Below are 13,632 nucleotides of genomic sequence, written 5' to 3' on the forward strand. Positions count from 1 at the left end.
TAGCTCACACGGGAAGCCAATGCTACGTTCTTAACATGGGAGTAATGTGGTCCCTCTTCTTTTTCTTTTGTACAAGCCTAGCAGCATGATTTTGAAAACGTTGTAACTTGTGAAGAGTAGTACTTGGTAAGTTAGCTAGTAAAACATTGCAATAATCGATGCGTGAAAACAAGAAAGATGACACGAGCGTTTTCAACGAGTGTTCATTCAAAAACATAGACATATGACCAATTCTACACAATTCACAAAATAAGTGGTACATAAATAATTGATATGATGTTCCATTGACAATTTTGCATCAAAATACACTCCCAGATTTTTTGCTTTATTAGTAAAATACAGTTTTTCATTTTCAGTACAAATATGATCAATGTCTACGGGGATATGGCTTTTCTTTGGGTTACATTTTTTAAAAATTCAGTTTTATTTTCATTAAGCTGGAACTTATTTTCAACCATACACTTTTTGACGTCATCAATGCACAGACCCATGGTAGTAAGCAAGGTTTTAACATCTGATGGTGGAACAGATTTATATAACTGTGTATCGTCTGCGTACATGTGATAATTCACATTGTGCTTTCTGATCACAGCTCCAAGCGGCTGTGTATATAACGTTTAAAAGATTGGACCCTTGAGGCACTTCAAAGTCAAGCTTAAAAATTGACGAAAGAGAGTCGTGCACTACCACATATTGTGTACGGCCAATCAGGTAGGACCTGAACCAGTCAAAAACCCTGCCAGACAGGCCAAACGTGTTGAACAATCGCTGAATAGGAATAGTGTGATCTATAGTGTCAAAGGCAGCACTAAGATCAAGAAGAGAAAGAATTGATATTTTGTTCTCATCCGCCTCACACAAGAGGTCGTTATATATTTTCAATAGCGCAGTTTCTGGATTATGAAATTGCCGATAGGCAGATTGATACATGTATAATTCATATAAATTGTTTTCATTTAAATGATTCTTCAATTGAACCAAAACAACTTTCTCCATGAATTTTGATACAAATGGAAGGTTGGAGACAGGTCTGAAATTCTTGAGCTCCTCCGGGGAAAGATTTGATTTTTTGAGAAGGGGAATAACTAAAGCATGCTTAAAGAGCGATGGTAGGCCTACTACTCCAGACTGAAGAGACTCATTAATGATGAAAGTTATAAATCCAATGACACTATCAAGATGTGTGATGAGCAGTGGTGATGGAATGGGATCAAGACTACATGTTTTATGGGGTGATGACATTATGATTGATGTTACATCTTCTTGTGTTACACGTACAAATTCATTAAAGATTACCCCAGAGAATGTTTCAAAACATGGTAGTTTAAGTTAAGGGTAGTCATGACAATTCTTTTCCTAATCGTGGATATCTTGTCTCTAAAGTATTGACCAAAAACATCAGGAAGGTCACTTTTAGGTACATTCGTGGGAAACATGTTGCTGGCCGGATCTTTCCTACCAGACAACTGATTTGTTATACCAAATAAAGCTTTAGAGGTGGTACATTCATTAATTTTTCCGTTATAATACATGAATTTGGCAGATGTTATTAACGATTTCACTATGTTGTTACTACAGTGTCTATAAATGTCCTCATGAATTTTCAGCTTGGTTGATCTCCAGCGTCTTTGAGCTCGTCTACGTTCCATTTTAGATTGTTTAATTTCCAGTCATCCACGGGGCAGAAGGTCGATCTGTTACTGTTCTGGATTTGACTGGTGTATGTTTGTTTAGTAGTTCACACATCTTGGTGGTGAAAGTGTCTACCTTCTCGGAGGTTGAACCGTGTGTGAATTTTAGAAGCTGGCGAATGTCCGCTCCAAACTTTTCATTATCAATGTCCATTTTCCGGGTTGTTATTTTGCGGTGTGTCAGTTTGGGCTTCCCTTATTTCAAAGGACACCACGTAGTGATCAGAAATGCATTTGTTCTCTACTTGAATTTCACCGATTTTATTGACACTGTCCGTAATCACCCAATCTAATGTGTGTTTTTTAATGTGAGTGGGGACATCAATGTGTTGATAGAGACCACGAGTCTCTAGAATAGATTTGATAGATTTAACATTAGCGTCTAAGGTATCTTCAAAATATAAATTAAAGTCCCCTAAAATTATAGTCTATGTCTTCTTTGTGGCATGCAGGTCTAGTAAATCCTGGAATTCAGTAATGAAACCTTTAATTTTCAGTTTGTTTTTCCTGCTTGGAGGTGGTCGATAGACACAGACAAAAATGACGGGACACCCTTCGATATGTAGACTGATCTAACAACATCGAACGTTTTAAAGGAGGGCATTTTCTGTGGAGTGATATTTAGAGATCCTTTATAAATTACGCATATCCCTCCCCCTCGACCATTTCTTGGGACGGAGAAGGACTTGTATCCCGGTGGAGTTAGGCCGGCTATAATGATTTCATCTCCGACGTTCCGCAACCATGACTCCGTAAAAATGCGATATCGGAGTTGGACTCAAGTATTAAATCATTGAGTAAGACGGTCTTTTTTTAGGTTGACTGTGTGTTCAGTGAATTAATTTTAAGGTTACTTGACAATTCAGTTACGGTGCTTTTTGTGTCAACGGCAATTAAGTTCATGGGAGTAATGACGCTTCGAGGTTTATTTAAACTGACACACGTATTCCCTGTGACAACAATGATTGGTCTTTGTTTTCTTCTCCCTCCTCGTTTCCCCCTCTTGTATTTCTTAAATTTGCTGGCTGAGTCTTTAGATCTTTCAAGGCCAAGCTGAGACAGGCAAACGGCCGTTTCATATGAAATGTCATGTGTCTTTTTATTTACAGACAATAACTGGTCTCTAGACTTCGGAGAGACCCGAAAGAAATATTTTAGATGCAAAAAATTGCAAGGTCTGTTTTCCGTCGTTGATCCTAACAGAATTGTGGATTTTATGAAGGCCATAGGCCTTTATGGGAAGTTGGGAATAAAATTGCTATAAAATTGTTAATGTTATTTAAAAGTCATTTTAAAAACTAAGAACTTATTTACCTCCAATTTTTAACATTTTAAAATCTGATTATTGACTCGAGCCCAGTCTTGCAGTGAACTGTTGTTGAATGCAACCAACTTGTGTTTCGCGCGCTCATATGACCTTATGCAGTTGCGAGCGCCGTTAAACTCTTACAATTTTTTTTTCTTAATGGATGATGGAATAGATGCTCGTTGAATGCCTTGGGCCCATGTCTGTCATGGGCAGGAACATAATATCAGATGATCGGACTAAACTACTAACAGCATCACTTCGGACCAGAGGTGCCCTCTATGGTCGATTGATCTTCCAGAGAAAGTCCTAATGATCAGCGCAGTCTTCTGAGCCGAACAAAATCTTGTGTGATTTCAGGGTAGCAAATGCCTGGTGGATCTGAACCACCTGGAAAGTGGAGGATTTTTACACTGATGACCGAGGTATAAATGTTTTCCTCAGTTGAGTAGACCTGAGCGCTGTTGTGATCCCCATACCCTGAAATATCATTTCTCCATCTAGAGTCCTTATGTTATGGTCAAAGTTGAATTTCTGAAACTGGAAACAGTTGTGTGCTATGGTCATGAACATGTCCAATGAGTTACCCAACAGCAGCATTCAATTTAAATCTTCGAATCTCTTCGAATGGAAAGTAGCCCCAGTGCGTTTAGTGAGTTCACAAGAAGCCTTGAGGAGAAGTGGTCATGGAATAATACGCAAATGTCTATAAATTTGTAAGGGAGCCATCGTAGGTCTCGGTCGGCTGGCAGCTATTTTCAAGACGTGAACTGTAACACATATTGACAGTTTCTAAAAACAGCACCAAGAGGCCACCATGTTAGCACGTGTTTATTAATTGGCAAGCTACCTTGACAATTTGCTTCTGCCTTGGTGTTTCATAAAACGCTGGTATAATTGAAGAAGCCGATTACTTGAATGCAATAACACCTTAAGTTTTTAGAGGTTTTAATGGCGCTCGCAACTGCATACGGTCATATGAGCGCCAGAAGAATAGAGGTGTTACAAGAGAGTAACAAACATTTTAAAAAGGAGGGGAGATAAGGGCGATAGGTGTTTGATAGGAAAGAAGAAGCAGCAATAACACCTGATACCCATCAACCTGCGCTGTTATGATACGCTTTCCCTTGCACCCCTTCAGTTGTTGTTTTTTTCTAGCACTGTTGTCCATAAAATATATACTGTGCCATTCCCCACGTGCAGATGGTCTTTCAAAATAGTCATCATATCCCGAATACTGATCTGCTCATATTCATTTACCTTCAGACAGGATACAGCGTACTGACCGGCATAGATATTTAGTGCATCCTGAGGTTTCAGTGATGTCATTACCTTTTTTAAAGATTCAACGTCTAATAGAACAGAAAATGATGGCTGCTTGAAAATTTTGAAGTTGCCACTGAATAAAAGGAACCGAGAATTGTAAAAGTTGTTGTCCATTCGTCCTTTCTTTATTGTTTCCTGACTTTGGGTCTCTGTTCGCACGCGAATGACATCATAGGCTCCTATGACTTTGTTTGACTGCAAAGATTCCTTTTTTAGACCACAAAAAACTCAACGGGTGCTCAATTGGAACTCTTGGAGAGTCAACGGAAGTTTGCATTTCAGCCCGTTGCTGCCTGGCCTGTGACTAGTCATCCTATGTTTTGCGAAAGATTTTGCATTTATGTAAGCTTGGTGACATGAAATGTGGAAAAGTCACGTCTATTTATTCTTTTTTAAATGTTTTTGTACACCTGCCATAATACCATTCACACCTTGTGATGTCAATTGCACAAGGGGCTAATCTATAGAGGGTAATTGCAGTCAACAAACATCCACTGAGAAGCTCCGACTGAGGACGCATTCTTAATAATAGGCCTATTATTATATTGGCTTCCCATACATTTTACCTAACTCATTACTTTGTTGACATAAAAGCATACCGATGACGACTACCTCATTTCAGATAAATCCGTACAAAATTTGTATGTGTAAAAATGTTTGCGTCAAAGCAAGTATGACTATGTGACAAACCGATTAGGTCTTAATGTTTTGCTTTTTGACAAACTTTTAGTGCATTTATAAACTCCTCCACGATTTCTAATGCCGATTTTTAATATGTTATTACAAATTAGATCCAATTTAATCTGTCGAACCATACGCCTATCACTTTTGTCTTCGTTGCAATGCTTTTATCTTTCTTCCACTACTACTTTCATACGGAACACATAAAGGACCTTCGTGATGGCAGCCAGAGAGACAGAGAGAGAGAGACAGAGAGAGAGGAGAGTGGAGAGTACATGCCCATGAACACACTCTTTGTGTACGCTTGTGTGAGCATTGAGTGAGTTGTACATCGTTGTATGTATGTGTGTGTGTATCATTGAACATAAAACGTGATGAGTGTTTCTGTGTTGATGCTGAATCTGTGTATTTTGTACCCCGGTATTAATGTTCTGATATATCCATCCAAAAGTAACCCCATAGAGTTTCTCCTATCTTTTCTTATCACATCTCATCTTCTGACAAGAGATCAAGTAACAATCCTTTGAGCAGAGAGCTCAGCTTCCAAAACTGAGAAGGACAGAAACACACGCAGATATTCTTGCACTCACGGATTCACTCTCGGTAACCCTGGCACTAAGATAACAGAGCAGCGTCTTTAGACCAGGTCACCATACTGCACCGTGTGTGTATAGAAGCTTTCACTTGACTGCAGAAGAGCAATCCACTGGGGGATCTCGATACACAACTTTAAGTTCATCAATGACGATCAATTAGAAAACAAAATTGCTAAGATTTACTTAATATCGTATCAAATCAGGTTCTCTGTGATTCCGAATATGAATTCCGTTTTAAGCTGCCGTTATTATTTTTCGAAGTGGCATCCTGAGTTCAATCCTGCCGTGGTGGATTTTTAAAGTAATTCTACGTCACAGCACGTCTTTCCCAGATCGCACGAAAACGGGCGGTGCTTGATTTTTCGACCGAGTCTCCGAGCCATCGTCCAACCGTCCAATCTTTATGCTATCTTGCTGTTTTATATAATGATTGATCGTCTGAACGATAGATTTCCCAATTTGGGGCGCTATTTTTATTTTTGTTTTGTTTTTGGTTTTTGGTGTTTTTTCGTGGGGGGGGGGGGGGAATTTTTTGTGTGTTTGATTGTTTTGTTAGGGTTTTACTTTTCATGGGGGGTCAATTTATGGTTTCGTGTACCTGGGCCTTAAGTCAAGGCACTATTCTGGGATTCACTTTTAAGGAATAATGGAGTCTACAGTCTTGACTTTCCTCATGTTGTCCAAGTTCACAGTCAACAGTGGTGCGTTTTGGATTTGTTTGTACACGAATGTTCTAGTTTTAATGCAAGTATGTATATTAGGTGTTTTCAGAGGCTCGGAGAAGTGTTTCAAGTTCCCTCCCCATGGTGCCAGTGGATGCCCAGAAAGAGCTTGTACCGGAGGGTGTGCTTCTGACCGTCCGGTACCACGTCACCCCTGGCGAAATGACCTTTGTCACTTGGCAGGCTGCCTGGAAGAACGACAGGCTTTTCAGGGGTACGATATTGGTGTGTGTACTTTTTGTTTTAGCTGGTGTTCGTTTTGTCAAAGTTTGACCTTTATCTGTGGTACACGTACATGTATAAAAGGGGTAGGTTATTTGTCGTTGCACACCGAAGACGTCAGTTCAATTCCCCCATTGGGAAATTTGTATCGTAGTATGTCTGCTGGGATATTGTTACCTCACCCCTGCTGTGTTGGATGTTGCAGTCGACAGTTTCGAAGAACATCGCACCCTGGCTCATCTCAACTGTGTAAAGGGGTGGTAAAACATTTACCCCATCAATCAAGTTAAAGTTTGGTATTTACTATTATACCAATAGATATCCTCATCATTGAATGGAATACCCAGTTGTTGGTTCACACTCAGTTGAATGAATTCTATCGCGTGCTCATGTTTTGCCCTCCAGGACCAATTGTGGTACCATATGTTTCTATTTTGTCCTTTAGAAGAAAAAAAAAGATTTTACACAAGTTTGACATCGTTTCCTCAAATATTGTCGTAATGATCCGGAAAAATATAGACAAGTTCAATTTAGGCTGACAATTCTGTTCATGTGTCTAAGTACATGTACTCTAATACTCGACATTTTTGTTTGTTTTCAGTAATGGAACCGACAACCTCCAATGGATTCTCTGAAACACGTCTGCTTTCATCCCCTCCACCCGACAACCCAAACATGGATACAGCAGCAGTCTTGTTTATATCCTCACGTTATGGCGTGTTAGTACAATGTACTTTCAGATGTTGTTTTGGTTTTTTAATTTTGATTTAAGTCTGTTCAGCTTCTAATGAACACCCCACCCTAACCCGACCCCCAATCACCACTCCCCTGCTTTTAGAATCCACTTTTCTTCGGACATGTGGCAAGCTGTTTCTTTGGGGGTGGAAGGGGGGGGGGGGCTATAGCTGTCAAAAGTAAGCTGATTTCATCTGTTTTCGAATTTTTAACATTGTAATTTTATCACTGGCCAAACCAAGCCGTCCTGTGAACTGTTGTGAATGCAACCAACTTGTTTCCCGCGCTCATATGACCTTATGCAGTTTCAAGCGCAGTAAACTCTCGCTAAATTAAATAAAGAAAAAAGTTCAGTTTTCTTATGCTATAATACTGATTAGTTTGTTTTCAAGAACATGCTCTCCGTCACATCTACACGACATGTGTGCATTTATTTTTCTTTAATTCTTTACTTAATAGATATGAGCTGAAGTTCAATGTCAGTGGCTCAGACTTGACCATCAATGACTTTCCAGTACCACCCGTGTCAGTTGAACCATCCTCGGACATCGTTTATGAAGAAGGGAATGACGCCTACTTCACGGTACTAATTTACTTATTTGTTCAGTTTTACTTTATTGAATTCCTGTACCTGATCTGTTTAGTACTTTCCACATGTTATCTCATCCTCCATTTTTGGCTTCAGAGTCAGAGTGACAGGCACATTGGTTGACCTACTTTGTCTCTATCCTCCACCATGTCTCTGTACTTTATCTTTACAGTTCGTTCCACATTTTATCTCAAAATGGGATCCACAGGCAACAACTGTAGCTGCTGATTCTTCTAATTCCTGGGTGAGACTTACTGTACTGGACCTGAACACGGGGGACTTCCTGACCCCCTTAGAAGCGCGTGGTTTTCAGAACGTCGTTGGGCGGTGAGTGTATTGGTTCATCACAGATTGTTTACAACATAATGAAACGATAAATTTACATTTTTTGTTGATTTTTTACAACCATACCAGACAGTAAGCATACATTACATACTTAACAAGTTTCACAATATTATCATAAGACAGTAAATGTTTATTCTTATTTGGTTCTCACATCGTGAAACATCTCTCTCTCTTTCTTTCTCTCTCTCTCTCTCTTTCTGTCTTTCTCTCTCTCTCTCTCTCTCTCTCTCTCTCTCTCTATCTATCTCTCTCTCTATTTCTATCTCTCTCTTTCTCTATCTCTATCTCTCTCTCTCTTTTTCTTTCTCTCCCTTGCCCTTTTTAACTCCCAGTGGAGCATAGGCCATCACCAGCATTTCTCCAGCGAAGCCTGTCCTGTGCGTCCTTTTCTAGCTGTGTCAATGATGCCCCCGCCTTTTCCATTTCCGCTTGTAACGCTCGCCTCCATGTCATCTACCTCGAGGGTGGCAATAATTATTTTTAAGTGCAATTTGGAGATCATTGTTTGGTGTCCTCTCAAGGCTTGGTAAAGGCCCTATACCCTATGAGCTGATGAATGCAATATACAGTATTATACATTGTGTAATTGTATACAGGCCTTTATCGTCTTTTAGTCTGAGACGAGCTGAGGACCATGTCATCTAGGTCAATCTATTCCAACAAGTTAGACTTCCTTTTCATATGATTAAAGTATTAACAACATTGATATAATGTCAAAATTATTTTTGTGCTTGTTCATGTGTGTGTGTTTCGGGGGTGGGGGGTCATAATTTTAGTGATATTTAGTCAACCAATGTAGGAATCTTGTGCTGCAAAATTACCAATTCCCCCGTCAGTGTGTTTTATGAATATCTCAAATAAAACTCAAATTACGTTTCACAAGAAGCAATTTGCTCAAGTTGATACAGTTCTCTTTAACCTTTTCTAAATTTCAGCAATACAAACTCTGGTGTCACTCAAAGAGAGTACCGGATAAGCACAAGCCAACGACAGACCAGCGGTGTCATTAATTTTTCCGTTCGTAGGTCTCTGGGTTATAGTCACACACTACAAAAAATCACCGTAAGTTGCTTTAGAATAACATGCTTTCATCTTTTTGTGGGATTTATCATGGATCTTTGGGGTTTTTCCTTGCTTTTTGGTAGAACACTCAAATACACCCATATGTATTCTTACACTATTTTCTGCTTGCTCAGATAGGGGCCCTGATTCTACAAAGCCGTGGTGTCAGAAAGTTGCTAAGAAAAGTACTAGTGACACTAATATTACATTGAAATATTCAAAACTTAAATTTGAACATTGTGAATATATGCAGGGCTTTGTTTTTAAACTTCAATCTGAAATTACCCATAAATTGTTTCTGTGAATCCCAAACCCAAAAGTAGCTCCATTGCTTCTCTTTCTGTCTTGGCCCCCACAATTCGGTTCAATAGACAGAAGAGCTTGAATTATTCACAAGCGCCCCTTACTTTATTTTAATCCTCATCAAAACAGGAACATCTTTTTGAGTTAGTAGTCAACTGTTACATTCTTGTGATACCTGGATACGTTTCACTCCTGTCTTCTTTTGCCTTTTATGGAAGATTTCGTACTTCATCATTTTGAATCTAGTTTGTGTTGTTGTTGTCATATGTGTTTGCTGGACTGCTTCTCCTATCTGGTGTTGTCGCCAGTGTAACAGTCCTTACGTTTTGACTACTTTGGTTGTATTTTAGTGTGTTCAAATAACTCATTTTCCTTTTTCTCACAAAACGTGAAGGCTCTACATAGTAACATGGTCTCTCTAAAGTTCTGTGAATATGCTGTCTGTTGGGTTTTTTTTTGCGTTCAGATGCTTCCCCCAACCCTGAAGTGTGGGTGGTTGGTAGGTGCTCTGGTGTGGCTTGCTTTTCTTTCCAATCAAACATATAATCTTGATCTCTCCTCCTTTTTTGTGTTTGTTATTCCCTTGTAACACCTTTAATCTTCGGCACTTATATGACCTTATTGTATTGCAAGTTCTGTAAAACTGTTACTAAAGCTGACATTCCATATGCCCGAAAAACCGATGCGAACTTCGGGTGCGAATTTCGCTTGCGAATTATTTTTTTCGCACCAACGTTTTTGTCATTGGGTGAATCCATATACCGGAATTTCGCATGGCCGAGTCCGAAATTCGCATGCGAAGATTTTGTTTCGCACGAGGGAGCGAAACTTTTTTCTTCGCATGCGAATTCTTCGTGAAGTGGGCGGGGCTTATTTCCTGCCAAATCTACTTCAAAGGAACGGAGCAGCATAGAAGCACTAGGCAAGTGGGGAAAACGTCGAAATGTTGATTTCCTTGGTTCGAGAGAGAAGTGTTAAAACCAAAACTGAAAAGAAGTGTTTATTTTCAAGGTGGCTGTCATTTGCATGGCAACCACTTTTTTTTTTTAGTTTGTGGGAAACTTTGGGGAGTCTATGTAATCTATCTATGCTATCATTCATCGTTTAAATCATTTAATAACTAAAAACAGCATTTCACTTACACCCCCCCTCCTTAATTAAATGCACTTGAATATAGCTTCTAACATACATTAATTATAACTTAAGATTGCTGTCTGTGCCGCAGCCACATCAGCCAGCGCTGTCGGTGATAGGACCGAAGCTTCGCAAAGAAAACGACCCAAGAAAGCAAAGCTTATGAAGGAAGGACCATCATCAAGTCTGGACAAAGCAATTTAAAGCTGCTTTCGTAGGAACAGGAGTTCTAACAGCAAAATTCCCTTGTTTTCAACGTAGAGTGCTTGCTCTGACTGAACTGGTGCCGTGATTTCAGTCAAATGACGGATGCGAATTTCGCGTATATGAAAGGAGGGCTCTTTTTTCATCGCACCCGAATTTCGTACACGAAATTCGCACCCGAAGTTCGCATCGGTTTTTCGGGCATATGGAATGTCAGCTTAAAGCTTAACAACCCTGAAGTAAGACATTTCAGCACTATTGATTTTTTTCTCTATTTCATAGCATCCTCTCCCTTAGTGTTTAGGCTATTTGAGGTTGACTTGTCTATCCTACCGGCCTGTTCTTTATAAGTTGTGCCATTCTCAGTTTCTCCGTCACCATTCATGCCTTGATACTTTTGCAACTGTGGTATTTGGTCATTTTTGTTATCCGAGATATTTAAAACGGTCAACCTTTGTTAACAGATCACCACTTACTAAAAATACAAAAATACCAAATTCAGAACAAAGCTACCAGTTTGTAAACAATCCAAGTTTTGGGGTTACTTGTTATTGTGATCCAGTTTGTCAACATGTGCATCAGATTTGTACAAACCAAGTGGGCAAAAAACAAACGTCATTACTTCTCAGCATTTGGAAGTATATGTGTGTGTGACGTTGTTTTCCTTCGTTACTCAGCTGACCCGCACCCTGGTTCTGCGGCCCTCCACCCAGCCTGGCCCGTTCCCGCCTGGTTTTCTCACAGTACGGAAAGGACCTCGAGAGATGGTTGACCAGGAAGGACGCCATATCTCTTTCTGCCGGTGAACTTCCCATACTTTGTTTTTCTTTAATTTTATTTTCGGGGAGGAGGGGGGGTGTCCTATATCCCTAGTATTACTCCTTATTTGTTAATTTGCCTGTATGTATATATCAATTTCAAGGTCGGCTCAAGGGTCTGTCTTTTCTTATGTGCTTTCCAAGTACAGTCGGGCACAGATAACTCAAACATATCAGGTTTTGACAAATGTGTTCGACACATCCATTACTCAGGTTTACCACTTACGAAAAATTAAAGAGATATCAGTCGAGGAATGACAACTTGTACAAGCTGTCTGCGATTTCAAATAATCTGTGTTTGTGTTGTAAATGCATGACTGTACATCTTACAACATTGGACGTCCTTTTCAGTGTTTGTTTGTACAGATAGTTTTTAAAATCTAATTTAAATTAGCATTCCCCGGTTTGAGCAAAACCCTTTCAGCCTTGTGCTTAACTCATTATTTGCTTCAATTTTATTTTTTATAATTAGCAGCACATTATATAAGCTTTCAATTTATATGATCTACAGAAACGTAAAAGTTCCACGTAATATAGCTTTGGACGGGAAAAGGTTGTGTACCTGTCCAAGAACTTACATGTTATAGTGCCTTGCCATTGCACAACCCCAATGCTAGGTAGGAACTAGAGGGGGTTTTTTCATTGGATGCTTCAGCCATTCTACTTCCTTCCTGGACGATACTTATGTTTGATTCTTATTGGTTCCACATGTGGCAGTTTTTAGAAGAGGCTTCCTTTGAGGAAGTCTGTCAGGTGTTTGGGTAAGTTCGCCCCCGAATTCGGTGCAAGTTCGCCATAGCCCAGAGTGCTTATGAAGGTGGATGTTGGGGAGTGTAGAGTAAAGACTGGGAGCTCTGGAGGCCATGTAGTTGTGGTGTCACCCAGGCAATCTTGCACTCCACACCCATCTGCTGCTGTCAGATTGTCCTCAGTGTCATATTTGTTCACAAGAATGCCTCTTGAATTGATGACTAAGGCTAACGAATCTTCCATTTGTAGCTGGTCTGGGTCTGACAGGAGGAGAGGCTCATGTCGATGATGACGCTGTCTTTTTTCCTCCACGGGCTGTGGTCTGCTTATAGCCTCTGCTGGCCTGACAGGCTTCAAAGCAGATAAGAGGTACCACTGCAGTGGCTTCAAAAGCTTTTTTAAAAAATTGTTTCCTCACTCATACTTTCTTCCCAGGCCTTTTTGAACAAGCCTGGCCAAGAGGCTTTGTTGACCAGATGCTGTGAGGACGCTGACATGTACTCAGTGCAGGCTGTGTTATAAGACGTCTTAAATGGTTGGAATACCACTTTGCCGAGTGGTTGTTGCCAAGCTCTGGTATGTGGAGGGAAGGCCATGATGTGTATGTCCTCGTCCCGTGCTAGCTGCAGTAGCTCCACCACTTCATGGCTGCTGTGAGAGTCAAGCAGCAAAAGCTGGGGTCATTCAGGGCCATGGTTGGAAGGGAAAACATTTTTGAACCGTTGCTCCCCCTGAACATCAATCACCCTTGCTTTCTCCTGCCGTGTCCAGCTGGTGTCTGGGTGAGCACAATGTGTGACAAAACTTTGGACACTTTTTATGGTCTTTCCCTTCATGATGACCATGGAGGGGCATCGCCTCTCCTGCAGCACTTATGCAAGCCAGCCCTGTCATTGACTCTTTGAGTTGCTGGTTCGTGAAAGGAGGCAGAGTTGGCCATTTTCCGTAATTACCCTTTGCTGGTTTATGAAAGAACTGAATGTTTGTTTCATGGCAGCTCTACGAGCTAGATCCTCTCCGGCCTGTCTTTCAAGTTAAGGCTGGTCACTAGAGCCAATCAATGTTCCAAGATTCTTAATCCCAATTTCGACCACAACTACAATAAATTCCACGAAAAGCTCTTAGAAATATGCCACAATCACATTCCA

The 13,632-nt window shown here is 40.3% G+C and overlaps 1 protein-coding gene across 1 annotated transcript in view; it reads left to right on the forward strand.

The window, feature by feature from the left end:
• Positions 1 to 13,632, forward strand: part of LOC101857326 — a 31,657-nt gene that overhangs the window by 11,656 nt on the left and 6,369 nt on the right. Inside the window, exons 2-7 of the mRNA XM_005096724.3 lie at positions 6,362 to 6,536; positions 7,146 to 7,263; positions 7,739 to 7,862; positions 8,077 to 8,195; positions 9,149 to 9,275; positions 11,594 to 11,718. Of these exons, the coding sequence (XP_005096781.1) occupies positions 6,362 to 6,536; positions 7,146 to 7,263; positions 7,739 to 7,862; positions 8,077 to 8,195; positions 9,149 to 9,275; positions 11,594 to 11,718 (788 nt within the window). The remainder of the gene's footprint in view (positions 1 to 6,361; positions 6,537 to 7,145; positions 7,264 to 7,738; positions 7,863 to 8,076; positions 8,196 to 9,148; positions 9,276 to 11,593; positions 11,719 to 13,632) is intronic.

This window comes from Aplysia californica, unplaced genomic scaffold (assembly GCF_000002075.1).
Source record: "Aplysia californica isolate F4 #8 unplaced genomic scaffold, AplCal3.0 scaffold00136, whole genome shotgun sequence".
Classification (NCBI taxonomy): domain Eukaryota; kingdom Metazoa; phylum Mollusca; class Gastropoda; order Aplysiida; family Aplysiidae; genus Aplysia; species Aplysia californica.